Source organism: Dicentrarchus labrax, unplaced genomic scaffold, assembly GCF_905237075.1.
Source record: "Dicentrarchus labrax unplaced genomic scaffold, dlabrax2021, whole genome shotgun sequence".
NCBI classification, from domain to species: Eukaryota; Metazoa; Chordata; class Actinopteri; family Moronidae; genus Dicentrarchus; species Dicentrarchus labrax.
Window position 1 is genome coordinate 13,727,425 of NW_026136717.1, and position 26,682 is coordinate 13,754,106.

General features: G+C 42.2%; 4 protein-coding genes across 5 annotated transcripts; 2 read left to right on the forward strand and 2 right to left on the reverse strand.

Annotated features, from left to right (window-relative positions):
- Positions 1-6,331: 6,331 nt before the first annotated feature.
- smim20 (small integral membrane protein 20) lies at positions 6,332-8,077 on the reverse strand. Its single transcript, XM_051429224.1, has 3 exons — positions 7,896-8,077; positions 6,999-7,055; positions 6,332-6,557 (listed from the first exon to the last, which is right to left on the reverse strand). Exons 1-3 carry the CDS (start codon positions 8,002-8,004, stop codon positions 6,514-6,516), a joined length of 210 nt encoding a protein of 69 aa, XP_051285184.1. The 5' UTR covers positions 8,005-8,077; the 3' UTR covers positions 6,332-6,513.
- Positions 8,078-8,330: 253 nt separating this feature from the next.
- man2b2 (mannosidase, alpha, class 2B, member 2) lies at positions 8,331-14,838 on the forward strand. Its single transcript, XM_051429223.1, has 19 exons — positions 8,331-8,533; positions 8,706-8,852; positions 9,086-9,191; positions 9,272-9,444; positions 9,575-9,690; positions 9,886-10,063; positions 10,190-10,388; positions 10,503-10,693; positions 10,840-11,011; positions 11,215-11,351; positions 11,636-11,913; positions 12,212-12,403; positions 12,509-12,752; positions 12,836-12,946; positions 13,028-13,220; positions 13,853-13,999; positions 14,105-14,217; positions 14,330-14,447; positions 14,541-14,838. Exons 1-19 carry the CDS (start codon positions 8,399-8,401, stop codon positions 14,642-14,644), a joined length of 3,054 nt encoding a protein of 1,017 aa, XP_051285183.1. The 5' UTR covers positions 8,331-8,398; the 3' UTR covers positions 14,645-14,838.
- Positions 14,839-15,573: 735 nt separating this feature from the next.
- Positions 15,574-20,485, forward strand: si:dkey-19b23.7 (uncharacterized). Of its 2 annotated transcripts, none has more exons than XM_051429089.1 (8): positions 15,574-15,775; positions 16,136-16,207; positions 16,296-16,367; positions 16,637-16,836; positions 17,598-17,661; positions 17,738-17,904; positions 18,127-18,324; positions 18,562-20,485. In XM_051429089.1, the coding sequence occupies exons 1-6, from the start codon at positions 15,767-15,769 to the stop codon at positions 17,828-17,830; spliced, it is 510 nt and encodes a 169-aa protein (XP_051285049.1). In that variant the 5' UTR covers positions 15,574-15,766; the 3' UTR covers positions 17,831-17,904; positions 18,127-18,324; positions 18,562-20,485. The 2 variants fall into 2 exon arrangements, with proteins under 2 accessions (XP_051285049.1, XP_051285050.1); XM_051429090.1 differs by having other exon boundaries at positions 16,139-16,207.
- On the reverse strand, positions 19,256-24,734 carry si:dkey-19b23.8 (low density lipoprotein receptor adapter protein 1). The gene is made up of 3 exons (XM_051429088.1): positions 24,398-24,734; positions 21,850-22,584; positions 19,256-21,118 (listed from the first exon to the last, which is right to left on the reverse strand). The coding sequence occupies exons 1-3, from the start codon at positions 24,411-24,413 to the stop codon at positions 21,033-21,035; spliced, it is 837 nt and encodes a 278-aa protein (XP_051285048.1). The 5' UTR covers positions 24,414-24,734; the 3' UTR covers positions 19,256-21,032.
- Between the last annotated feature and the right edge of the window lie 1,948 nt (positions 24,735-26,682).

Genomic DNA, 26,682 nt, shown 5'->3' on the forward strand with positions numbered 1-26,682 from the left:
TGCAGCAAGATTCCTCCTCCTCCTCCTCCTCCTCCTCCTCCTCTTCACTGGTGAACGGGCCAAGAGCGGACAGCCTGTGTTCCGTCGAGGCGTCCAAAATTCCATGACTTTCCCAGAATTCCCGTCCCGAGCCAAGTCATATATTCTGTTGTCATCCACAAGGCCCTAATGAAAACCCACGAGGAACACAGAGGCACACCATGTCTGCTGACCCACACGCCATTTACACTAAAATGAAAATACACACCAAATATGACTCATCACGCACCACTGTGGACGCTTAATATCCACTGAAACTATTTCATTCTATACAGCTGCTGGTATTCCATAGGATATAGGTTTGACTTACTGAATTGATTTTCTCTGTGTGTAAACCACTAATAACAGGATACAGTTCATCTAGCTGCATGAAAATAGCAGGGTATTGTGAGTATTTTCAACACTGTGAATCATTCAGCCCACTAGTACATTGAGTCCAACTAAAACAAGACTCAGTATGTCATATTAGATCATAATATTGCACATTTTTATCAGTCTTTATTGCATTAGCTGCTGTTAAACAGCTCTGTGAAATTGCATACCTTCTGTATTGTTCACTCCAATATCATTTTTAAATGCTGTCTTGGGGTTAAACTGTTTATTTTTGATATAGTCTCTCATACAGAGGGGGAGTGAAACGCTGTGCCAGGAAATATGAATGAAAACTGGCCCACCGAGTATAAAAAAGCTGTTTAAAAGAGCTTTCCATGGTTTTTTAATGTAAGCGATGGCTTTGATAGGCCGCATACTTATTTTCACGAATGAACGTGTCAAGTATTAAGGTGCCTTATAAATCACTCTCCCTCACTTTCGACTCTCCTCTTTTCTTAGCCTTTCCGAGAGGTTTGGAAGAGCAGCATGATTGCTTACAGCTCTGGCCCTCTTTGTCAGTAACCTTGCCTACATCAACAGTCGCCCTGCTATTTTAGTGCATAAGAAATTTTTAAGATTATAATGGGACTGTAAAACGGAAACCTGCTATATAATATGATTGACGGCAGAACCTCAGAGAGCAGCGTGTGTTTAGAACGGGTGACGATAATATTTCAATCAGTGTGCGTGCATGCGTGTGTGTGGTTTTGTAGGTTAATCAAACAGTCCTGAGTTAAATGTACTTGTGGTTTTTAGGTTCCATAGAATCAGTGGAACATGGGACAACACGTTAACAGAGGAAAAGATGGTCTGGATGATGAGGTTTGTCCATAACAAAGATTTTCCTCCCCATTGACAAAAAAAAAAAAAAAGATGGAGGAAATAATAACTTTTTTCCAACCTTAAACTAATTGCTTAAACATTTCCTCTACAGATCCATATGTGGACCTGAGCCAAGCGACAGGCTTTTGGCACTCTGCAAGGCACATTTGAGAATTTCCTACTCACCTCATTCAGAGGTGTTGTTTAATCACATTCACTGGCTGCCTGAAGAGCCGTGAAGAAAGAAGGTCCCATTGAGCGCAGCCATAAATACAGAAGGGACCACTTGGTGTTCCTTTATTGTGTTTTGTATTTTTCTGTAGGATCCTTTTATTATTATTTACTGTATATAATTAAAGCTTTTTCTACTGGCCCATGTATTCTGCAGGAAGAAGAAGTTGGAAAAGGGATGAAAAAGAGTGATTGTAGTCCTCCCAACATTCATGTTTTCCATTGGTTCTCTTTGATTTATGGTCTAATTGACAAGTGATCTCAGCAAAACGTGGTAAATCAAGATTAATAGTCTACGGCCAATGAGCACCAAACGTAAAGTTAAGTATAGTACTGAGACTGATGGGATTGTCATTACTTTTGATGAAAGTGATGATTGTGGTAGATGAAAAGTTAAGGGATCACCACAGCTCATGCCATCCAATAATTAGAGATATTTCACTACAAAACCACATAGGTCAACCCGATGGTGGCGCTGGAGGAAAGAATGTTAATATAAACTGAAATGTCACTCAAATCACCAACCTTTGGAGCCGTGTGCCGGGGGCAGGCGGAAGCTGTAGCCTTAATACATTTTGTGGCAATCCATCCAGTAGTTTCTGAGATATTTCAGTCTGGACCAAAGGGGGTTTGGCCGACATCCTCAGAGCCATGTCTTGCTGTGTTTCTAGCATGGCTAAAAAGCGTGTTACTCAGCACCATCGTGTCATTTAAATCCCAAAACAAGAATGGTTGCTAATTACTATTCTAAATATCGTGAAAATTACTATGTTAAGAATGTCAACTCTTAATTACTAGATGAGTGTTTATAATGAGCTCAGCTAAAAACAGACTTTCAAAGGCAAAAGAAAAACCGCATAACATGTTTTCACACGTGCATTGCTGGGTGGCCAGATAGCTGTACAGCCTGTTTATATGTAACTGAAGGTTCCGGTAAGAGTCTAAATTACATCAGCCAACAAGAGGGAGAGAGCAGACAAACCATCATTGCATCATCTGCCCTTTACCATTGGCTCTCTATGCACACGGCTTCAGCTAAGAAATGACACACCGCAGCAATGAACTGCAATGCCTTCACGACTGGGCAACACAGATGCAACCTAAAACAAACCATAATTATCTATTTGTGGTCCTGCTTTGGGCAAATATGAACATAATACAAAAGCACACACACGATGTTTGGAGTTCCAGTAAGTTCCACAACCACAGTTTAGTCTCCAGGGGATACTGGGTTCCTCTTAGCTGAACTTTCTTTCCTGAATGACACATGCGCGCACACACACACACACACACACACACACACACACACACACACACACACACACTTGCGCACTAAATGTAACTCTAGCTCGCTCCAGACCACACTGTCACTGGGGCAGTTTGCCTCGCCTGCCTGCTGCGAGCCTGGCCGGTGCCTTTTTTCCTAGACATTGCTTCAGACTTATACTATCTGTTTCCACAGCCGTGCGCCTGCTGACCCAAGAATGCGGACGGAGCTCTGGTACGTTGTTTTACAAGGCTAAGCAGCGTGTTTGAGATGTGTAATGCAGATTCTTGTTTAACCAAGTGTTTGCACTTGTGAGCTGAATTTTGTTTTTATCCACGATATTGGCGACATCTTTGGTGGAATGTAGTCATTGCTTCAGGGATTCGCATGCATGTGATTGTACTGCATCAGTCAAACACAGAATACAGACCATTGTATTTACCGTGTGTAGTCCAAAGAAACTACAAATAAAGTGCATCAATTGTGTCCTCCACTGATTTTACACTCCAAAGTCTGTTTACAGGTGTTGGGCAGCCCCTACTGTATATGTGAAAAAATGCTGTATAACTCTGATACATTGCCTCAAGTGATGTAATGTGAGTCAGCGTCAGTTGCGGATGAAGACTACGAGTCTGAACAAACAATCCGGGGGTTGCAGAGTTAGAAAGACGCGAGTTCAGCAGACGTCTGTAGCCCGTTCCTCATCAGTGCTCGAGGGCTACATCAGCCGCTACAAGAACGCCTGAATCCACACAGTCAAGTTGCATTGTGGGTAATGTAGGAGCCAAGGTTCTGACAAAGAAGAAGAATGTTTGGGATGAAAAGATGATATCTCTGGTTCTGGGGTTATTGATTTTGACCCTTTTTTTTAAAGAGTGTCCATCGTGAGTCCGGCAGTGTTATAGAAGGGTAATGCTAAATTGGTAGAGTGCTCCTTTAGTGGGCAATAAATGCTTTCATAAACTGAATACAGGTTTAATTACTGCCCTATGACATTGATCAGCAATATAGACGTTGTACACTGTCACTTCATCCCCTTTCTTTAGGCTATTTCTTTTCTATATTTATAATACTCTCTGTAAAAAGAGATTCCAGAGCACAATTTCGTAAAGATACAGCTATTTGTATTTTGTTAATTCACTGACTTCGGGGGAAATCTAGACTCAAGACTACACATGATGGTTGTTAGTTGTAGCCGTCTACATTGTCTTAATAGAGCTGAAACTATTATTTCCTTTAAAAATGTATTAATTGTTCGGCCTGTCTTTCTGTCTTTGGACTAAATCTTTCATACACTCCTGATGTTGCTGATGTTTTAAGCTGGACCATGTTGTGTACCAACAAACAGAATTTAGTTTCAACTTTTGCTCTTCCGTTATGTTGACACATCTGTATTCTCTCGTAGATGTATTGCATAATCTGATGGAAAACATCTGGATGTGTTTTTTTTTCTATGTTGTATTTGTTGGTTATTATAATTTAACTTATTGATGTTGCATCCCCTTTTTTTCCCCTGCTACATATGACTTCTACTGTGGACTGTATTTGAAGTTTATGTTGCTTTTGATTGCTTTGAATCACCAATGTCATAAACGCTGTACGTCAATCAGGAATACTGGCTTTTATCTTGAACAGGGCAATGTGTTACAAACTAAAAAAAATGAAACAACCGCATTGTTTGCATGTGAGCATGTGCCTCATTAATTGTGTACTAGCAAATAAACAAGAAGAACAAGAAACACTTCAACAGTTCTGTCATCAAGAAGCTCTTCAGCGCTCTCCAAAGTTCTTCTTTTTGTTCACTTGTTATTTTCTGTTTCTGTTTACCACACTTGACATAATATGAGCGAGGCGTTTGCTCCGTTCGTATTTCACATCCCACCCCTTCCCCGAATGCTCTCTGCTGTTTCTCCAACCCCGTGACCTGTCTGTCAACCCTTGTTCCCATGGCAATTAGTTAGAAACCCTGGCCAATTATCTGCTGCTTTTGAACACACGCCTAACAAGCAGCTGAGATCGACGATGTGCCACCACTCTCCGAAAAAAAACCCCTCCTCAATAGCTGGGGGAGATTTGTGTGATGGGTTAACAGCGGGGTAGTAAAAGTGCTGCCGAGGCGACATTGTTGAGTTCATGTTGGTTTATAGTGACCCTATTGAATGTTTTATAGTGATGGGTGTCTATCTACGTATTCAGCTGAATGGGACAAGGGTCGCATGAAGAGGACTAGACAACACAGAATATAAAAACCTGGTACAGACTTCAGGCCTGCTACAGAAAAGAAGGAGGAATGTCTGAAATTAACTGTCATGGTGTCACCGTGATTCAAACAGTGATTCATGGAGAGGCAAGACTAAAAAGCTGAAGACCATGCTGCACAACCTGTTACATGCTTTGCCAGGCAAAGTAACAGAGATTGAGTGTCTTTCTATTCTGTATGTAGGTGACGCGTCCCCTCAAGAATGTGGTTCTCTTCCTCTCGCAGTTCTCTTCAATTTCCCCTCTGGTTGCTTACTTCACTCGCACAGCCGAGAAGCTGTCGCTTGAGGAATCTGGAAAACACCAGCGGGGAATGAGAGGAATTTCTGCTTTTCGTTTTTTCCTCAACCACCCCCTCACCCCTTGCTCTCTTTACTTTGGATGCCTCCGCACAGCCGGGCTCTTGAGTTTTCTCTTGTTTCTGAATGCAGCCCAACAATAACAACCTCTCATAAACAATGGGGCTTGTTGATTGGGGGGTTGAGAAGGAGAGTGGCCGTTGCTGGCCCGTGCAGTCGGTTTTGCTGGCAGCGGGCCTCGCGAACGGTCCTAAAAGTCAGAAAGTACAGGCTACATCAGGGACTGTGAAAGATTTAAGGGCAACTTTTAAAATGCACCATCTCTGAAGGACCATAAACACATGCTTTAGTTCTTTCTTAATCTATCTTTCCTCCAAAAGGACTTTGATGGACCTAACTATGAAAGGGGATGCTGGTCAATGTCAGGAAACCACAAAAGTACAGGGGAAAAATTGTAGTTTTGGAATTCCCTGCTTTTACAGCACCCATGGACTCGTAAAGGGAGTCTGGATCACATCGAATAGGATTTTGAACAAGACGACCATGGAGCTCTGCCCCGTCCTTTCAGCCTATGGGCAAAACACAGCTAGAGTCACATGCCATTTAAACAGCCAAGCAACAATTAAACCCTGTGTCTGTGACAGGGAAATGATAATACAGAGTGATGTGTCCTGGAATAACTCTACTATTTCCATTTTGGAAGATGATACCGCACATTACTGGACATTGTCCCTCATCTGCTGAACCGTTTTTATGACTCTCATACCAACTAAATCAAAATAAAATGTCAAAAGAGATTCTTGTGAATAAGATGGGTAAACAAACCACTGTATTTTATTATAATTTCCTACAGGCCACATACCAGAGCAAGGCTTTTGGAAATACAAAAGTTTTTCCAAAATATCTAAGATGCACAAACAAAACATTAGACAGTCCAGTGCTTTTTTTTTGATCAGCAGACAGGTACGGAGTGCCCTCTTGTGGGGGGAAAAGAGAAATTTGGAAATGAGTGAAACTGTGGTAGAAAGTCAAAAGAAGCATGTTTTTAGTTATAAGGGCTTTACATTTTATTCATATTTATTCAACAACCTCATTCTGGAAAGCATTCACACACACACACACACACACACACACACACACACACACACACACAGCACTCTCTATTTTAAGTCTTCATCAGCATCAGTGTCTGGGATTAGTGAAGGGGTTAGCTGTCACTGGTCATCATTTTCCTGCAGGCTTAAATGGATCAGACCATATCTTCACACCTTTACACAAAAAATAAAAAATAAAAAACTGTCAGCATGTATATTACACCACTAAGGTACTGTAAATACACATAACGGAGTAGTCCCTGCTCTTACCAAACCCGTTTTGAATAACATGTACCACACTTGAAGTACTAGATGAGTTTGGCTCACGATAAAATAACAACGTGGGTGCCTACAAGTTTAAATTCTGTTAAGTTATTAGGTACATTGGAAAGGTACAACTCTCAAAATTGATTGACTTATAATGTAAACTCCCTATATCTGCTGTAAACCAAACAACATATGTGAGGGGCCTTTGTAAATTATATTAATATTCCATTAATGAAAGTCCATTACATTCTGACTGATTGAGGTGTTTCAGTTTACACAGCCTTCATCAGGGTATTTGTATAGGCTAATACATCGAACATACATTGTACATACATCGTACCAACTTACCCACAGGTTGAACGTCTGCCTGGTTGATTCCTGTCCGGTTCATCTTTTGGACTTCTCCTAGCAAAGAGAGAAAGGTACAGCATTAGGAAGAAGAAGTTAATGGTCACAATCAATGTCATAACCAGGACTTTAACACTTTTGTCTGTCAGTAACACTGGAAGAAGTTTATTTATCTACTGTATGTCCCGGCTGTAGCTTTCCATCTGTGCTGGCCAGAAACGGCTCAGACTGAAAGGACTGTCCAATAAGTGGAGTGGCTGTACTACAACTATTTAGCAAAATGAATTTTCCTGGCATCGCTCCATCTTTGTCTTAGATGGTTTTAACTACCTGTTTACGGTTTTGGAAAAGTGGAAAGGAAACCTGTGGGTGTGCAGTTAGAAACCCCCCCTAATCAGGAAATCAAATATAGGGCTGTCTGCTGGCGAGATAGACAGCTTTTTAGAGTCAAGTCATGTGAGGATATTGATGATTATCCTGATCTACGATGATCACGATTTTGTTTTATCGCGATAACACCATATATCCAACGTTAGCCACATGTATTAGTTTATGTAATCATTTTTTTTCCCACTCTTTTGCTATCATAAAAAGCTTTGGTTAAATGTTTTAGTTAAGATTAAACTCTCACAAAGTTACATTAATGAGACAAGACTGAGAAAGTGCCATAAAATGAGCTACAACGTTAAAAGATAAACATTAATAACCATTAGCATAACAAGCCAAAAGTAGCTTCAGGCTCGTTAACGTCGCCAAGGTACATTGAGGTTTGTAACAAGAAATAAACAGCACAGTGCTCAGATATGGACACACAGCAACATAAATGACATTAAACTAAAACACTGTGAACTGTCTGGTTGTGTAACTTACAGTTAAAGGAAGCTGTGAGACACTTACTGTACTCGCTTTTATGTGTGAGCGGGTAGACAAATATGGGGTAAAACGCAGCAGCGACCGCCGTTACAAAACCTCCAAATACCAAAACGATTCTCCTGTTTTTGGACATTTTAAAATGTGTCTAATGTTGCATCGGATGTAACACCCTCACCTCCAAATGTACACAATGACTGGTTCCGGTGTAAACTTCTTCTTCGTCTTTCGGATTTACTGCAGCTTTACTGCCACCTCCAGGTGTTATTCTCCCTCAGTGTGCATTCATTTTTAAACTCGTCTTTCCAATCCAGTCCTCTTTTATGAATGAAATAAACATCCCCCCACTTTAACCACTGTCTCTACATTCAACCAAAACCACGGTTTTAACTTTCTAGCTAAGTCAAGCTAGTTTTTTTTTTTTCCCTGGGCTTCCGTAGTGACCATATGCGAGTCGTCAGAGTCACATGCTGCAGCACAACAATAATAAGGAAGTCCAGGGGAGGAAGGTTTGAGAGGGCTAAAGAAAGATGAGATTTTTATCAGTTTTGGTGTTTTTTCTTTGTCGCTGTTGCTCAGATGGAGTGACAGGCGAAAACGAGCCAATTCAAACATTTGTAATCCCTCACAGTCACATGGATGTTGGCTGGGTGTACACTATTCAGGTAGGTTTCTGTCCCCATCTTCCTAATGAGGTGGTAAACTTGACAAGCATACATTGTGCAGCCTGCTGTTTAACAGTTTCCTTTCATTAAACCACTGTTAACCCATATGCTGTTTATGAATTTTGTATATTTTTTATGTCACATACTGAATATGAGTGTGTATTTTCCACAGGAGAGTATGCACGCCTATGCAGCCAATGTGTACACCAGTGTGACCGAGGAGCTGTCAAAGGCCGAAGACCGCAGGTTCATCGCTGTGGAGCAGGAGTTCTTTCGACTGTGGTGGGATACTGTGGCCACAGACTCCCATAAGAGACAGGTAAGGACACATGATGGGTCAATAATCTGTACTGACAGGAGATAGTCGCAATAAATCACGTGCAAGATAAACGTGTGGTCAGAATCAATGCAGTAGAGGTCGGGATATCCTGATTTTAGTCCCTGTTTTTACAGGCTGAGTAGTTCTTCTCATTACAAGTAAGCTGATCTTTGTATGTAAATTTGTTGGAGTGACCCTTTAAATACACAGTTAATACATTTTTTGCTTTCTAGGTGCGACAGCTTGTAAAAGAGGGTCGACTCGAGTTCATCATCGGGGGCCAGGTGATGCACGACGAGGCTGTAACGGATCTAGACGATGAGATATTACAAATGACAGGTAGTACTACACATTTCCTGCCCCTGTACATATCAGTTTGAGAGAATATGTGGGAGCCTTTTGTTCCTGTGCTGTTTCAGAGGGACACGGTTTCCTCTACGAGACGTTCGGGGTGCGTCCTCAGTTTTCCTGGCACGTGGATCCATTTGGAGCCTCGGCCACCACGCCGGTCCTCTTTGCCCTGGCTGGGTTCAACGGCCACCTCATCTCTCGCATTGACTATGACCTCAAAGACACCATGCAGAAAAACAAGGTGTTTGTTGAAGCCTCGATCCTAAAGAACATATTTCTTTTGGAGCTGTTCTCATACAGCATCATTGAATCTAATCTTAAAAAGGTACAAAAAAGTCACTGCATGTTGTTTGTGCGTTATTTTGGTACAGAAACTACAGTTTGTATGGAGAGGTTCTCCCTCTCTAAAAGAGAAGCAGCAGATCTTCACTCACACTATGGACCAGTTTAGCTATTGCACCCCATCATACCTTCCATTCTCCAACAGGTAGTCCATGTTTCTTTACTGATTTATTTTCACTGTTTCTGTAACAAATTAGCACATACTGAAAATTGGGAAGTGCCTTGAAGTCTTGACCTAAACATTTAATTTTTACCTCCGTTCCATATCCATATTCATTAAATTAGTATTATCGAATAGACAGGATTTTTCATTAAAAGCAAACTCATTCTTGCGTCTCAGCTCCGGTTTCTATTGGAATGGAGTTGCCTTGTTCCCCGATCCCCCTAAAGACGGCGTTTACCCCAACATGAGCCTGCCCGTCACTAAGGAGACAGTGCACGCCTACGCCAAGACTATGGTGGACAACATCAAACAAAGGGCTGCGTGGTTTAGGACGAACCATGTGCTTTGGCCATGGGTGAGTAAATAGAAACATGTGATCCTTGTTGTTTGATGGCTGAAAAGCATCAGTTTTTAACATTATTGTCCTTCAATATACTCCCTTCTTTGTGAACATGTGACTAAAAATCCCTTTGTGTTCCAGGGCTGTGACAAACAGTTCTACAACTCATCTGTCCAGTTCAACAACATGGATCCTCTAATGAAGTACATCAACCAGAACAGCAAAGAGTTTGGAGTGACAGTCCAGTATGCCACTCTCGGTGAATACTTTAAAGCCATCTACCAATCAAATCTTGTCTGGGAGCTCCGCGAGAGTGAAGATTTTCTACCATATTCCACCGGTTAGAGTCTGCACCTTAAAACACAATATAAAGAATCACCTGCTTGACATGAAAGGAAGAAAATGAGGTACAGTGTCCTTGATGTCATCTTCTGTGGCTGTTTTGTTTTCCTAGAACCGCACCAGGCATGGACGGGATTTTACGCCTCCAGAAATGTTCTGAAAGGAGTGGCACGGCGGGCCAGCTCCCAGCTGCATGCAGCGGAGACTCTTTTCACCCGGTACCGAATCAGCTTCCCAGACGGACCTGTAGCTAAAGACTGGGCTCTAGACAAACTGAGGGCGCTTCGTTGGGCGGTCTCAGAGGTAATTTGTCAGAATATATATGACTGCTTTAACAACAAATAGAGCTAATAATGTATGTTGATGGTGAAATACACGATAAAGTGAATTAGAGAGCATTCAATTTTAGTTTGATTTAGGCACAAAGTATTATTGACTGGTGTTCTTAGGTCCAGCATCATGATGGCATCACTGGCACAGAGTCTCCCAAGGTGGCAGATATGTACTTGCAGCACCTCATGCAGGCCATGATGGGAGTGGAGGAGCTCCTGGCCGCACTCTTCCTGCTGCCCCACAACCTCGACTTGCCCAGCATCCTCGGCAGCCACTACCACAGAAAAAGTGTGTTCTCTGAAAGGAAGCAAGTATTTCCTTTAAACAGCAACTCTAAACAGTAATTAATGCACAAAAGAACTAAAAATGAGCTTTTAGAATCATTTGTGATTTGAGCCGACTGCTAACACTTGAATATCAGTCAACAAGGGGTTTTCTTAAACGTTTGGGCCACTATTTAAATAAATGAGTCCTTAATCTGCTCATGCTAGGTGTTCATCAGGCTTTGGAGCAACATGTCATCGTTTACAACCCGTTAGCATGGAACACGACCACTATCATCAACGTCACTGTAACCTCCCCCACCGCAGCCGTCTTTGATGATGATGGAAAGCCTGTGCCTGCACAGGTAGTATTGTTATTGTTGTTTTTTTAATGAAAACGGACGGCAACATTTCATTCGTATGAGTACTATGTGTTTCTTGTCAAGAAAATGCAGTTAGAGCGACACAAAAAGTCACTTTTATAATAAATGAACAGTTTAATATCTGTTTTATAGTGACAAATAAGCATTTATAAATGTTCCTTCTCCTGTAGATTACTTTGTTTTTGCATTCCAGAAACATATCTCTATAATATACCCTGATATAATTTATTATAATAATGATAATAAGTTTCCTTTGTCTGTCACAGATCCAGAGGTCTGCAGAGTCCAATGCGACCTATGATCTTTTCATCATGGTGGAACTTGGAGGCCTTCAGCACAGGAAATACCGGATTAAGTTCTCGGAGAAGCAGTGCTCTGGGAGGTTTAAGTGCGGCTGGACTTACGTAGCCAAAGGGGTTCTGTTTGAGAGACGAAACGTCCGGGACTCGTTGAAAACCGGGAGGAGGCTTCTGCCTGTTCTGAATGAATGTTACAAGCTGATGTTTGACCAGGATACGAACCTACTGCACAGTATCACTTATCTGTAAGATGTTCAGCCTCTTAAACAGATTGGGCTGTGACAAGTCGAGTTCCGATTTCTCACAGCCCACGCAGATAATCTTAAGTAGTACTACACATAGGGAGTAGTTTAAGCGTTGTTTACATTCCTGTTGACGATGCACACGTTCTCCCACTCATTCCTCCTGTTTAGACACCATACTAATTTAAAGAACATGATATTGTACTAACATATTAGTTGAAAGCCCTAGTTGTCTATCACCCACTTTTTTCCTATGTTAGCGTAACTCTCTAACTTTTTACCTCTCTGTCATCTTTCGCAGTCCAGAAAAAAGGAGAGTGAGGATGACTCAGGATTTCTGGGAGTACCACGCAAATGGAGACGTAAAAGCGGGGCCCATCTCTGATAACTACATCTTCAGCGCTAACGCTTCGGCTGTCCGGGCCTACAAGGCTGTGGATATGGAGATTATCCCTGGGAAGATTGTGACGGAGGTCAGGCAGCACTTCTACAGGTGGGTAAAATTGTCCCTTGCATCTCTCATGGTTTTGTTCCAATGTTTTTTTTTCCACTAATTCTTATTAATAGTGACATTCGCTCTCATTGTAACACTTTCTAGAGAGGAAAGTGATAAGGATTATGCCTACTCCATCACCACACGTGTCCCAGAATGCTTTGGGAGCAAAGCGCGGTGTCACAGGCTGGAGCAGACCTATTCGCTGGGCCCCCTTCGTCTCAACACAGAGGTCGTCCTCAGAACCAGCTCCTCCTTGAAGAACAACAGGACCCTTTTCACAGATGACAATGGCTATCAGATGATGGAGAGGACATACAGGAAGTTCACTAATAACACTTTAGCCAGAGTAAGGCCTTCAGTAAACTGGGCTCTTGAGATTTAGAACAAAATATTTGAATATGTAGAATAATCTATATATACATTTTGCAGAACTACTTCCCCATGGTTCGGACAGCCTACATTGAGGATGACCTCAGCAGACTGCTGCTGGTCAGCGACAGAGCTCACGGTGTGTCCAGCCAAGCCAACGGACAACTAGAGGTACAACCAACAAAGGAAACCTATAAAGATGAAACCCCTCCCATTTAGAAACATGTTAACATCCCGCGTGTTTCCCTCCAGGTCATGCTCCATCGCCGTCTTTGGAACAACTTAGCCTGGAACCTCGGCTACAACCTGACGCTCAACGACAGCTCGGTGGTAAGGCCCACCCTGTGGATGACGCTGGGCTCCGTCAGTGCCACCTCCAAGCTCTACCAGAGGGAGGCAATAGAGCTGCAGCACAGACCTGTCGTCATGCCCATAGACCAACCTCGTGAGTGCTTATTTATTGGAGGAGGGACTGCATGACATCAAAAACTCTATTTTATTTACAATTACAATTTTTTTTTTTTTTTTTAAAAAGGGTTTGCAAAAAGTTGAAAAGGTGTCATATTACAATTGTAATGGGTAAACCTGGGCGACACGGGAATAATGTAATACCTTATACTTAAATCTCTGCAAAAAACTCTTCTCCCACAGGTGAGTACTTGGGGTCAACTACAGAGGATTTTTAGAAATGTATTTACTTGTTCAAGGACATCACTCTCTTTTATGAGTTAAATGTCAAGTTTGAAATGAAAGAAAAAAGAAGTAATAGAAACCTTGGGATAGGCAATTGAAAGAGACATGCCCCTCTGGCTGGAAATACGGTAGAATTCATGGCTCGGAAATAGGCTATTACAGAAAATGTAACATAACATTCAGTCATATCAATCACATACAAAAAAAAGCAGTGAGACGAGACAATATAATACTCGCTCACCGGAGGAAAATACAGAATAAACAGGCGTAACAGTATGAGTCCCTGGTTCTTTCACTGCTTTTCAGCACTAATGTTGCATTTTAAAGCCCTCAGACATTATATTTTGTTGGCTGACTGAACTCCCACATCTCTTGTACTTTAAGAGAGGCCTTGGCAGGAGAAGGAACCCAGGGGAGGTTCTCCTGTGCGTTCAGTCGTTCTCCCGCCCAACCTCCACCTGCTCAGCCTCAGTATCCCTGGATGGAACTACAGCTCTGATCACGATGTTCACCTCAGCCACGTTCACTCAGGTCAGCTGTAAGACACATGAGTGCATAAAACTCCCATTTGAATTTTTCTTAGGCAAAGCCATCAGAAAACTAATGTTAGGCGTGTTTTTTCTATAATGTTTCTAGGTAAGGATTTGCACTCGGAGCCAGACTACGATCGGGTCCTGTTAAGGATCATGCATCTCTTCGAGGAGGGGGAAGACCCGGAGCTTTCAAAGCCAGTCACCATAAACTTGAAGGTTCCTACATATTAATGTCACAGTGTTGTAAGAGGAAAGCCTTGCATTATCATAATTTTAAAATAGAATTTACAAAATGTTTTCTTTTTCAATGGATTTCCTATGTGAACAGGATGTTCTGCAGGGCATTGGAGAAGTAAAAGCGCTGAAGGAGCGTTCTCTCACAGGAACATGGGATATCACCGGTCTGCAGAGATGGAAGTGGAAGACTGCAGATAACTTAGAAACAAGTGAGACTTGTTGCTGGCATTAATATGTACATTTTATGAAAATACTAGTTTCCTCATTCCTGTTTTTTGTTTTTTTTGCTTTCTTTATCTCAGACAAGGAAAGGTGTTGGAGTTGTGGGAATGAAGCTTTCACTGTGACCATCTCACCCAAAGAGATCAGGACCTTCTTCGTTCACTTCGCCTCCAAGACCTTCTAGTTCTGAACCGTCTTTTGTCTTCTGTGAAGACAGCCAATCCTAGGACCTAACATGACAATGTTTTTAAAGATCTGATCCTTTACTGCACTGTTGATGAATGCTCTTTTTGCACATTATGTTAATCTGTTGATTCCCACATCCCACTTTGAGTTCCTGACTCTCACTGAATAAAGTGATTATTTTTGTCAAATGAAGACACTGCTGTAAAGTTTGTCTGATGTTGGGGATTTGTATTAAATTATGGATGAGAAACGCTCATTCAAGAGAAAGCTGCTAAAAAAATATATATATTCTTCTCCTACCATGGATGAATTTAACACATTCGCTTCAGTGTCTTTACAAGTATCTTAAAATCTGTTTTGTGTATGAGTTGTAGCCTTTAAAGGGGGTTTATCACAGCAGAGATTATGTATTAGCCAAGCTGCAGGCATGTTAAGGCTAACTGACTGACATCCACAAGTTACAACTTAGGCAAAGAGATATAAAAAGCATTTTAGAGAAATTTATTTTTTTTTTTAGTATGTACAAAGGTGTAAAAAAAAAACTGATACTATATATAGTTTGTCAATATTTAGGGCCAGATTTCTTACATGTATATGTAGTTGTTTGGGAATAGATGTTCCTTAACTTTCTTATTGTATTCATAAAATGTGTTTTCTGTCCTGAGAATAGCACTATTTCCCTGCCTCAAGTATTTTATATTAGTTAGATATATTGACTCAAAGGCCAAAAATAAAGGTGCTTATTTCAGAAAGCTGTAAGCCATACAACATTTAACTTTCTCATGTTAATATTTTCACATTTAAGTTATGTGGTCAGGGGAATTTTTGCTGCACTGCCTCAACAGAGTGAAACTTTACTGTACTATCTTCGCAGTTGTTTGGAGCTTTAAAAATGTAGTTGCCAACATGACCGCTAGGGAGCTAACACACTCCCATTACCAAACTGACTTCATGCTGCACAAAAGACAAGACAACACCCGAGGAGAACAAAACCCCAGAGCCTCGGTCCGTCTGTCTGCAGGAGAAATGAAAGAGTGAAACAGCATAATGTAAGCTTTTAGTGTTAGTATGTCATGATCGGCCGTGAAGGAGACGACGCTGTCTGCGATTTGGTCCCAAGATGAGCAGTGTGAGTTGTTTCCTTCATAATGTGCTCCTTTATATCAGCTGCTGGATTCTGACTCGGAATCGGGAGATTATGTTAGAGGGGAGTCGGCCTGATGCATATTTTTTGCATGCACTGTCACGATTTACAATCTTCATGTCCCCCCATTTTGCATCCTTTAGGCCTAATGTAAACGAAGTCTTTATTGTCGTTAGAGATGCAGGATGCTGCGAGGAGGCGTTGCACGTGTTGCTAGGATACTAGACTGGGGAGGGGGCTGATGGGGCTCCTGGGGATGTTTAATTTGATTGACTTGAGGAATCTTTTTTTAAATGCTTATTTGTGTCTTGCCTTTAACGTGAATATTGTCTCCCTTTTGACCAGAAGAGAGAGAGGGAGCAGAGGAGGAAGCTGCAGCACTTTCTAAGTGACCTGGCTCTACTCGGATCACTACAGGTTAGTGAATGCACATGCAAAAAACCCCCCAAAAAACAACAACACATGGTCAAACTATTTCTTGCAAATGATCTTGTTTCTGTTGCAGGGATTTAAATACTTCCAGCCTTGGCTAAGAGGGAAAGAGGAGTTGCTGCTGACGGTTGTTAATGAGGATCTGGTTAGTTTCTGTAGAGATCTCAGGACACACACAGCTTACATTTAAGAAGCTAGATAAATTAAATAAAAGCTACTTATTTACCAAAAAAGAGTGTGGTAAAAAATAGAGATAATCCTTAACTTTATGGACTATAATTCTTGGCACAAACTGCTGCTCGGTTTGACTGACTGACTTGCATATTTCCTCATGTATTTATCATCTCATCATCATCATCGTCAGTGACTGCAGGAATTACCCTGTTCCCTTGAACCTGTTTGCCTGTTCTGCAGGGGTGGCGTTCCCCAGGTTTTGTTGTCTCCAGGGCCTCCACCTACTCCTCCACCAGCAGCTGTAACAGCAGCAATGTGTCCCCCAGCAGCAGCTCACCCAGCGTGGACAGCCGGAGCAGCTCACCCCTGCCCGGGGAGCCTCCGGGCCCACGAGACCCCGAGTTGCACACACACACCAAGACGCAGCCACAGCCCACCAGGTGATTGATGCCACTTACTTTGTGTGTCTGCAAATGGTAACATATGTGTTTTGTTTCAGGGGGAAGCTCTTGATGTTTGTGACATTTTTAAAATTTGCTCATAATTGTGATGTTTTAAAATCTTTAATTGGGCAGCAGGCCTATATAGTAGCATCTTGACTGACATCCACTGGTGCCTCACTTCCTGTTAGTACTGTACAGAATGGTTCCCCTTTGAAGGAAGATGTCGCTATTGTGCGGAAAATTAATGAGGTGATCGGCAGAACTTTTACTGTAATGATCGAGTCATTCTTTAAGTATTTGGTCATGCAGAAAATGCTTGGTTCTTTACATTTGTTTCAATGGGACGCACTGGTACACGCTCCTTGTTAAAGTAGCAATAAGGAATTTTCATTATTTTTGTTCATTCTGGCGACCCCTGTGGACAAAAGCGGTAGTGTTTCCACCGCCTTGTTTCATTGATTTCAAGGGGAAATCTGACCTGGTTGCAGGCATTAAGAATAATTATATAGAAACAGCCAATCTTCAATGTGCTTATGTAGGTCATATAGAGGCATTGGTATTAAATTAAGGTTTAAGTAAATACTACAAATTAGGCCTTAACAAAGCATTTTACTGCTCCCAGGTGCAGATGTAATTGTTTAACCCTCCAACAGCCTTTTTCAAACTCGTATCATAAACTCATACAGGAGGACAGACTTGATCTTGAAATGCAGACTTTAGCCACAAACACATTGATTGACCTCTTTCTGTGTCCCCAGGGAGCCCAGCAGCGAGGAGCACCTTCTCCCAGCCTCCCCCAGCGAAAGAGAGATAGCAGTGCCTGTAAGTGCTTCGGCCAGACTCTTTGAATTTCAGGCATTAACTCGCAGTCCTCAACCTCCACTCTGTCCCTCGACAGGAGGTGAACTGCACTCTGTTTTTACTGGCTGGCTACGTCAAGTACGGGACGGCCCTACGCCTGGATACGCTCCAATCACGAGCGCCTGGTTAACATCGGAGGCACCGATTCGATGGTCAAAGACACGCCCATGAAGCTCAAGTCCATCGCAGACTGGCAGACACGAGGTATGGAAACAATGTGAGGAATCCAAACAGGAGAAAGTTATTGTTTCACTGCACAGATTCAATAATTACACAATTTTCCATGAACTAAACGAGATGCAGATGCTCGAGTCTGACATTCTTAGAGACTACTGTATGGTGTGGATTAGGTTTGTGGAAAAAGCTCCAGGTTATAACTGCTAGACTTCTACACACTTTTATCACAGTTTTGTGTTTTTCTTTCAGGTGTTCGTATATGGGACATCGTGAGTGAGCTGGTGTGCCTGTGCACCGTTCCCTCTCCCTCCAACCCTTTCGCCCTGGACATGCGTTACATCAAAAGCCTTCCACTCACTGACTGCTTCCTCGTCACAGGGGCCCTCCTCAACTTCCTGGAGGTGTATGTGGTCTACGGGAACCGGGACGAGTTGCACTATGACAAAGGTAGGACATCTTGGAGAGCAGCGTCACAGACTGCTACTTTGAGATTTTGTCCCACGGAACGTTGCAAAGACAGTGCATCATTTGATTTGAAGCTATTATTGAGGGCCAGCAGGTGGTGCTGTTTAGCTACATTACAAAAAGGGGTCAGACATGCGGCCTTTCTTCCACTTCACTCTTAGCTCACTTTGAATTTTAAGGTGTCAGTGAATTGTTTTTTTCGATCTCCTCTCCTTTCAGTGGTAGAGGAGGTGAAGCCTCTGAGGCGTCTTCATGTGAAGTCCCTACTGGAGTTACAGCGACACAGAGAGAGCTCCGGGGTGACCAGCAGTCAGCAGGATTCATCTGGAGAGGAGTGACTGTGATTGTATGTGATCCACATCAAGTTGAGATGTTCTCAGTGCACTTTTACTGACTTCTTGAATTAAAAAAAAAAAAAAAAAGGACAGCAAATTGGTTCAAATGTGTAAAATCTCATCAGAAAGACTATTTAGGTAATTTGTGTTTACTGATTTTTGTGTTTATGTAACCTGTACGAACCCATTTCTTTCAAGGCTGTCCCCTTGGAGCTGTATTTGCATTTTTACGACAGTTAGAGGGTAGTCACATGTATGAGAGTTCTTGAAAATGTGGAGAAATAACCCTGGGAAATGAGTCACATGACTGAGATTAAACATCCCAGGACCTCTCCGAATGTCTTGCCCTGCCACCCCCCAAACCATTCAATCTCTCTCTCTCTCACACACACACACACAGTTAACGACAGGAATTCTGTTTTCTTCAGGCCAAATATAACATTTTAAAAGTTGAGCGTTCAAGCCTGAAAACGGGATCATTCATCAGGGTCAAAGCAGTAGGAGTTAAAGCTGGTTAAATATTTGTATTCTTGAAAGTTACAGCAGTGTGAGAACAACATGTATAGACAAACAAAAAATGTTGTATAAAAGGTTTTAATATTTCATAAAATACATATTTAATTAAATATGTACAATGACATAACAGTACATTGATTAAATACGCATTAAAGCGGGCACTTTGACCCCTGAGATTGGGGCTGCGCCATTTGTAGCTTTAAAAAAATAGATACACCACGAGTACAAAACGTTAAAATTAAAAACCCAGTGGCACATCAGTCAAAAAACACCTTTCCTGTTTAACAAAAAAAAAGGCATCATTTCTAGCTTAGTTTTGGTCAGGAAACACAAAATGACAATTGAATGGTAGCCTTAAGGTGTACCACTAATCATCAAGTCTCTCATTTGTAAACCTTAAGACAGAAATCACCATCATGAGAGCGTGTTATGCAATACTGCACATATCAAAGCCTGTAAGCGTCACTGTAACTGAAGTAGTTAGGCACCTTTTATGGCTTTGGTAAATGTGAACAAGTCACGGGCTCAGAGTTAAAACGCACATTGTAGCATCGACTGACGAGGCAGCTCACTATGCAAAGTCATGGACGGGCATGGCGAAGAATTCCGGAGGGGGGGGCTTTTAAGAAGATTCTCTGTCTCGAATTTCGGCCTATTGGAATGCAGGTGCATGGCCGCGCATTCCACACGGAGGCTCGACACGGGAACACAACGTTCCCAGTGATCGGACACAAACAAGCCCTGCAAGTCATGGCCGAGTGTTTTTCCACGTAAATGCAAATAGGTACTTGCAGTGGACAGTTAGGATCTGTTTTTTGGTTTTTTTTCTTTTTTGTTGTTTTCTTTATGCAGGATGCTGCTGTGGTGCCAGAGTGAAGGATTTTGTTGACCCTGCAGGTTCTCCCACCCCTCCACCATTTATAATGTAGGTGCTGGGGCCTGTCCTACGATTCATGAAAGCTACTAACCTCTTAAAATGTAAGAAATGATACAACAATGTGAATTTAGATTGTGATGCGTTCAGGTGTCAAATTTTACACCTTTTAAGTGCTCAGAACATACGACCTGCATCACAGACTATAATCAATTTTGCTTAACGTTTGTTTGACAACCTGACACCTATGTAATCTCTCAAAACTCTTGCAATGTAGGTTAAAAGCGTTGTTTCCGCCATCCACTTTAAAAAAAGATGAGATATAAGCTTGCTAGTGCCACAGGGTTAAAATAAGATACATTAAAACATCATGACCTGTCACATACGTCAGTTAAATAAAAGTCAGTCTTCAAGGAAATTTTTTAAAAAAAGCTCTCGTTGTCTTTTTCCAGTTTTTGTTGTCGTCTGTTGATCATTTGGCCAACGGCTGGTGTCATTGTCTGTTAGTCTCTTTTCCAGCAGTCCAAACTCTTTGGTGGTTGAGTATCAAGTAGACAACTTAAAACAAATAAAACAGCAATGGAAATGAACCAGTCCGGTCTGCAAATGGCTCGCGGCCAGTCACAAGTCCTCACGTAGCTGACGACAGGTGAACAAAGGCGGCCGTTAACAGCATTTTGTGCCACATTGGACGCCACTCTTGCAGACGTTAACGGACAAACTTTGCTGCGTCAAAAACCTTCAAGTCCATGCCCTTGCTCACTGATTACGGCATCCACTCACAAGCAGAGTCCAAATATGGACTTTCCCCCTTCCCGGATTATCCCCTTTGTCCCATCCTTCTGTCTTGTAATCACTCCCCCTCCCTCCCTCCTCCTCCTCCTCCTCCTCCCATCAGTGCTGACATCCTTGAGGTTGTCATCAGGTTAATGTGGTCCCATGTTTGAAGGGTTGAAAGCTGGGGTTCAGTTCCAGCTGTCAGAGGCAGATCCTCTTCTGCTGATGGCCCTGAGGGGGCTGCGAGACACTGAGCCCCTCTTCTTCCAGCGAACTGAAAAGAAAAAAAAAAGACAGTGAGTCAGTGATGTAAGCTTGGCAGCTGCAAATGAAAAGTGAACACTGGTGTTTAAATGTTAATTATGAACATCCAACCAGCCCCAATAGTTTGTCAACCTTGACTCTAAAGTGTCCTATTGCAGCTATTCATTTACTACTACCTACATCTGCACTTGGTTTTCATTACTTTCACTGAAATCTTATCTTTCTGAACAGCTTGGAAAGCAAGAGAGGAGAGTGTGATAAGGACAATGAACCAGGGAAATGGCTCATTAATCGTTAACCATTAAAGGGCACTTCATTTGATCAAAATGGAGCCAAGACAACATTCTGTTAAAAATGTAAACTTATCTTGACAGAGAAATGTGTACTCTTTGGGGAACAAAACTAAATGTGAAATTTGCAAGAACTAGAAAACCGTTGAAACCCAAACTGCAGTGACTGCACTCCTTTAAGTTCAGGCTAGCGAGGATGATATCCTCAGCTAAAGATAATTTAGTGTTTCCTGTACGTGACAAATTCTCCAATGTCTTAGCAACTGGGTTAATTGTACCACATAAATAAGGCAGTAAATCTAACCATGATGGAGGAAAAAAGTAACACCAGATTAACTAGTGCGGCTAAACGGTAACTAGCCTAGCTTAGCATAGCAGCTGCCACCCCTGCAGCCGTATGACTTCTGTAGTTACTGCTCTCTGCCTTCATAAAGCAGCATTGTCGCCTCACCTTTTCCCAGACTGGCAGGCAGCGTGGAGCTTTTCGTGTTGGCGGGAGAGTTGGACGACTCCTCTACTCGTTTCCCCTTCATCTCTCCTTGCTGCAACGTGGCCGAGCCGTCCTGCTGCCAGTCGCTCAGCGCTTGCTGGAAAGAATGTGCCAGACAGGCAGTCATGTCTCGAGCCCGCTCTGCCCGGCTGCACCAGAACACCCGACACTGCAGCTGCTGCCCGTGATGTTTGCAGATGTACAGGAACACATTGGGCCGGTTGGCATCCGCGGCACAGTACGCAATGTCCTGCAGGTACGTCTTAGTGAGCTGCCGACCCGTACTCAGTTCCTTGACCTCGACGTATCTTGGTCGCACCACCAGGGCGTGATCTTTGCTCGGCTTCTTCCCGTTGGCGATACCTTCTAGCAAATGGCTAATGGCGTCCTGAGCCTGCTCTCGATCCAGAGAGAAGATTTTCTCCGTGCCCAGGTAGTGGACCTTGAAGAGGGGGTCACCGTGGGACAAAGACTCTGTGCGGTCGCGGCGAAAGCGGCGACGTAGCGCGGCGGGAGAGTTCTTAAGGGTCTGCATGAGGTGAAAAGTGCTGAGGGACATGGTGCGTTTCGGGCTTGGTTTGGAGGATGTTTGAGCTGAGGTGTATCTGCCGGTGGTCAACTGGTCCTCTTCAGAGCCTCTCCCACTTTTCCACCTTTTTTCTAAGAATGGAGCGTAGTTGCATCCACTGCTTTTATCTGAAATTGAGGAGATAAAGACAGTGTCGTTAGCAGATCCATTTTAAAAGCATGAATAATTGAGCAAAACAGATGCTTAAGCTTAGTTCAGAGTTAAATAAGGTAAAGGGAAAGGGTACATGTATGTAAATGATTGTTCTGACACTGGTGTAGGTATGAAGCAACTCTTGATTTGTTTTTTTGTGCAATCTCATGCTGCCATCTCAGTGATGAGGAAAAAAAAACATGCAGTCAGCACAACTTGTACCGCAGTGTGAAACAACAAAGGCCACCAAACAGGATCAGTTACAAATGTGACGCATTCAGTGAGGAAGATCATTCACCACAGACAGACATTAAATATTTACAGTCAGGTTTGACTTGGGCTTTGTCCTCACAGCAGTGAGCCCTTGTGAGACATACAAAACACCCTTATGAACTGGAAACATGCCAAAAAAATGGACGGTTACTGTAACACACACACAAGTGACACAAAAAGGTAATCACAGGTACGTAGCCTTCTTTAAATTCAACCCAATGCCAATTATTACAAACACTCATATCGCCATAGTTACTGGAGGACTTCTGTGACCTTGCTTGCTTAAAATCTTATGTAACCGCCATATCTGGCCTCCCATTGTCTCCCATCCTACAAACCCTAAGAACTGCCTGTTCTCCATTGTGTTACACTTTATTTTTTCCCCTTTCTCTTTTCTTGGCCATTCTTTCAACATCCTAGCTCCGTCCTCAGAAGTGAGTTGCAGAGAGACTGCCACCGACTGTTCCAAGGTAGTGGCCATTGTTAGTCTACCCCCATGTGCAGGAAACAGCTTTGCATTCCCCTCCTAAATATTTCTCCAACAAACAATGGCATGCTTTTGAGAGTGTGTCACATCACAGAAGGGATGCAAGTTTAACCTAGAGTCTGGGCCGACCCAGGACATGCACACATACGGTTACACGTGTGGGTTACAAACATGTACAAGTACTGGCAGACACACAACTTTCACTTAAAAACACACACAGAAATAGCTCACTATTTTGCATTTGGGATTCTACTGTACAATATTGGGTTTCCCTGTCCCTGCGCAGCCTTCGCACAATAATCAAACAAATAATCCAAATATGGATCCAGGTAAGACCTCATGTGCAAGTAACTTCTTGTGATCTGAATAGACAACTATCCTTAATGTTTCCTAAATGTGCAAAGAGCTGTCACATCCAAATCCTGTTGTTGTAAGGAGCCTTTGGAAGTGGACATAACATTTCTGCTTATAAATTTACCTTAAACACTTATTCTGCCAATCATATGGAGACACTTAATCCTAGTTATGTAGCAAAAATATAAATACAGTAACGAAAAATGTCTAAGAGGTTACATTAAGGGTCAGTTTTTTACATCAGGATTCACCCCATAAGGCATAACTTATTTAGATGAAACTTGCATGTAAGGAGTTTGGTTTGCTTGACCTAAAAAGCAGTTGATGGAGCAAAGGCATACCATTTTAACACTTTTTATGTTCTGCTTCTTTTTATGCCGAATAAACCAACATAGCCTGGTTATTACTTCAACAACTCTTAAATATGCGAAGCCACATGTACTCTGAGGAATTGGCAAGTTTACATTAAATCGTAAGATTTTAGAGTGTGGTTCGGCGAGCCCCGAAGCGTCCTCCACTATTTGGGGTGAAAACAACGGCCACACTGTCAAAACCCAGTTATATTTCTAAGTGCATGTTCGCAACGAGTCTTAAAGTATGATGTCTTTTATTAACTGTCATTATATGTTAGGTTTTATTATTTAAATTTCTACTTTTCCTAAATTAAGTCTTACCTGGCCACAGTTTCATGCAAACGATGTCCTCGTGCGCCTCAGGTGAACCGTCCCGTGATCCTTTTTTTAAACACACTGTCCAGGTGGAGGTCTGCTATCCCGCTCCTTCCTACAAAACCCCGTTTGACTGTCAATTTATCTTTTAAATGAACCGACCGACGTCCACCAACTCTTCCAGGTTTTTTTTTTTTCCTTCTCTCCCCCGTGAGCTCAGAGTTCCTCGTGCGCACATGAACGACCGAAGAGCGCCGGAGACAGTTTAGTTAGTTATGCGCAGACTGAATCATGCTCTCTTTGCTCTCTGTGTGTGTGAGGTGAGTGAATCAGACAGCCCGTGGGAAGGACCGTTTTAAAAACCGCGTAGGCGCGAGCTCGTCACACGTGGACGAGCGGTTGCGTCTGAGCGGTGAGGAGGCTGGTTGGTGCGCGCGGAGGGAGGACCTGTGGGGGTGGTGAGGAGGGGGGAGATTATAATTTACAATACAGGAGGGATTTACAGTACATGGCAGCATGGATAACAACTGACCAATATTTAGTCTTTTACTGGTATTGGTGTCTTTTATGGCTTTATATACCTTGCTTATGTCCATATTTACATACACATTAAACTCCCTATCCCTAGTTTTTGTTTTTTTTTCAGTTTATGCCTCTTTAAGTAGCTTTAGGGTAGTTAAAGTCATCTCATGTCACACTGTGTGACAGTATGATAGACTGATGTTTGCACTGAGTGAAACATTCAAACTCAAAAACAGTTTTTTTATGGTTCCTTAAAATGGAAATACTCTAGATGTTCATGTAATTTAACAAATAATTCGACCTGACATATTTGGTATTTTTTTGAAACTTCACTAGAATTTAAAATGAAGTAACATGTAGGGTTTGAACTATGTTTGACAGCACATTTTTAAGTCTGGCCTACCAGTAATCCACTACTTGTAAGGGTGTTCAAATTTGCATCTTAAAATACATTTAAAAAAAGGATACATTTGTATAAAATATCGCCTTTCATAAACCAAAAGTGGCAAAACAGCAATTTATCCTGTAAATATAAACACTGGTAAAATCTCATCTAACAAACATTCATAGTAACTGGGTAAGGCAATGAATATACTGTTTTTATTCAGAGTAAAGGTGCAACAAACAACTACTTTTATTATCAATCAATTATTAAGTAACTTTAACTTTTCAACTATTAAAAAATGGCTGTTAAGTTGACATTTTAAAAATGTCTGGTTTTGTTGATTTGTTGGCTTTTTTTTATTTCTAAATAACATAAAACATTATCAAAATTGTTCTTTTTTTCCCATGTATTTTTACATGTATGTTTAAAATGTAAGCAATTTATAAGGATATATTAGTGGTCATTATTTCTCAAGCCCATGACACTATGCTCTACCGACTGAAAGTTTCACATTACTTTCTATAAGTACAATAACAGGCTGAGGAAACATCTGAAACCCACTACCTTTCATTACCATCACATTGCGTCACAGCCCGTCTCTAATGGGGATCACTGGCTTCACTGGTTCAGATCTGCTTCAAGTGTTTATTCTGGGGGCATTTTGAACAGTGGCAGAAGGAAAACTTTAAACGGTTCCATGTGTGTATGCGTCTGTGCATCTGTATGTGTGTGTGTGTGTGTGTGTGTGTGTGTGTGTGTGTGTGTGTGTGTGTGTGTGTGTGTGTGTGTGTGTGCGTGTGTGTGGCTGGGTGTGCCTGACGTGGCGAAACAGTAGGGCCCCTGTTTCTTCTGGGTTTGGCCCAATAACAGTTAAGTTCTGAACGTCACACTCGCCTCATGGCCTAGCGGGGCACACTGGAACTATTCTTGGGGCACCGGTGACATAATGGACCATCTCAGACAGGCACCCACCCTCCCTACATATCTCACAACGGGCAACAAAAACAGAGTCAGCATCCAAAGCGTCGCATAGGCAGGAGTGCAGCTGCAGTTCTTGTTGAGGCATGTTTCACTGGATGTATAGTCTATTTGGTGAGCCCAGTGAGAGAACCATTCACTGAGAGCAAACAGAGAATGAGGTCTTTAATTGCCCCACTTGATTGGGCGGTCAAAGCACTGTTCAGAGAGGGGAAGAGTGTTGGACACTTTACATGTTTAATCCCACTTAAAACATTCAGTTTATTAAAATCAATCAGCAATGTAGGCTACCTTGTCTTTCCAGCTCTATCTGGTTGTTTAGTGCTCAAAAAATACTAAAATATGAAGGAAAAGTCAGTCACCAACTACTGGATGGATTGCCTTGAATTTCTGGACAGACCTTCAT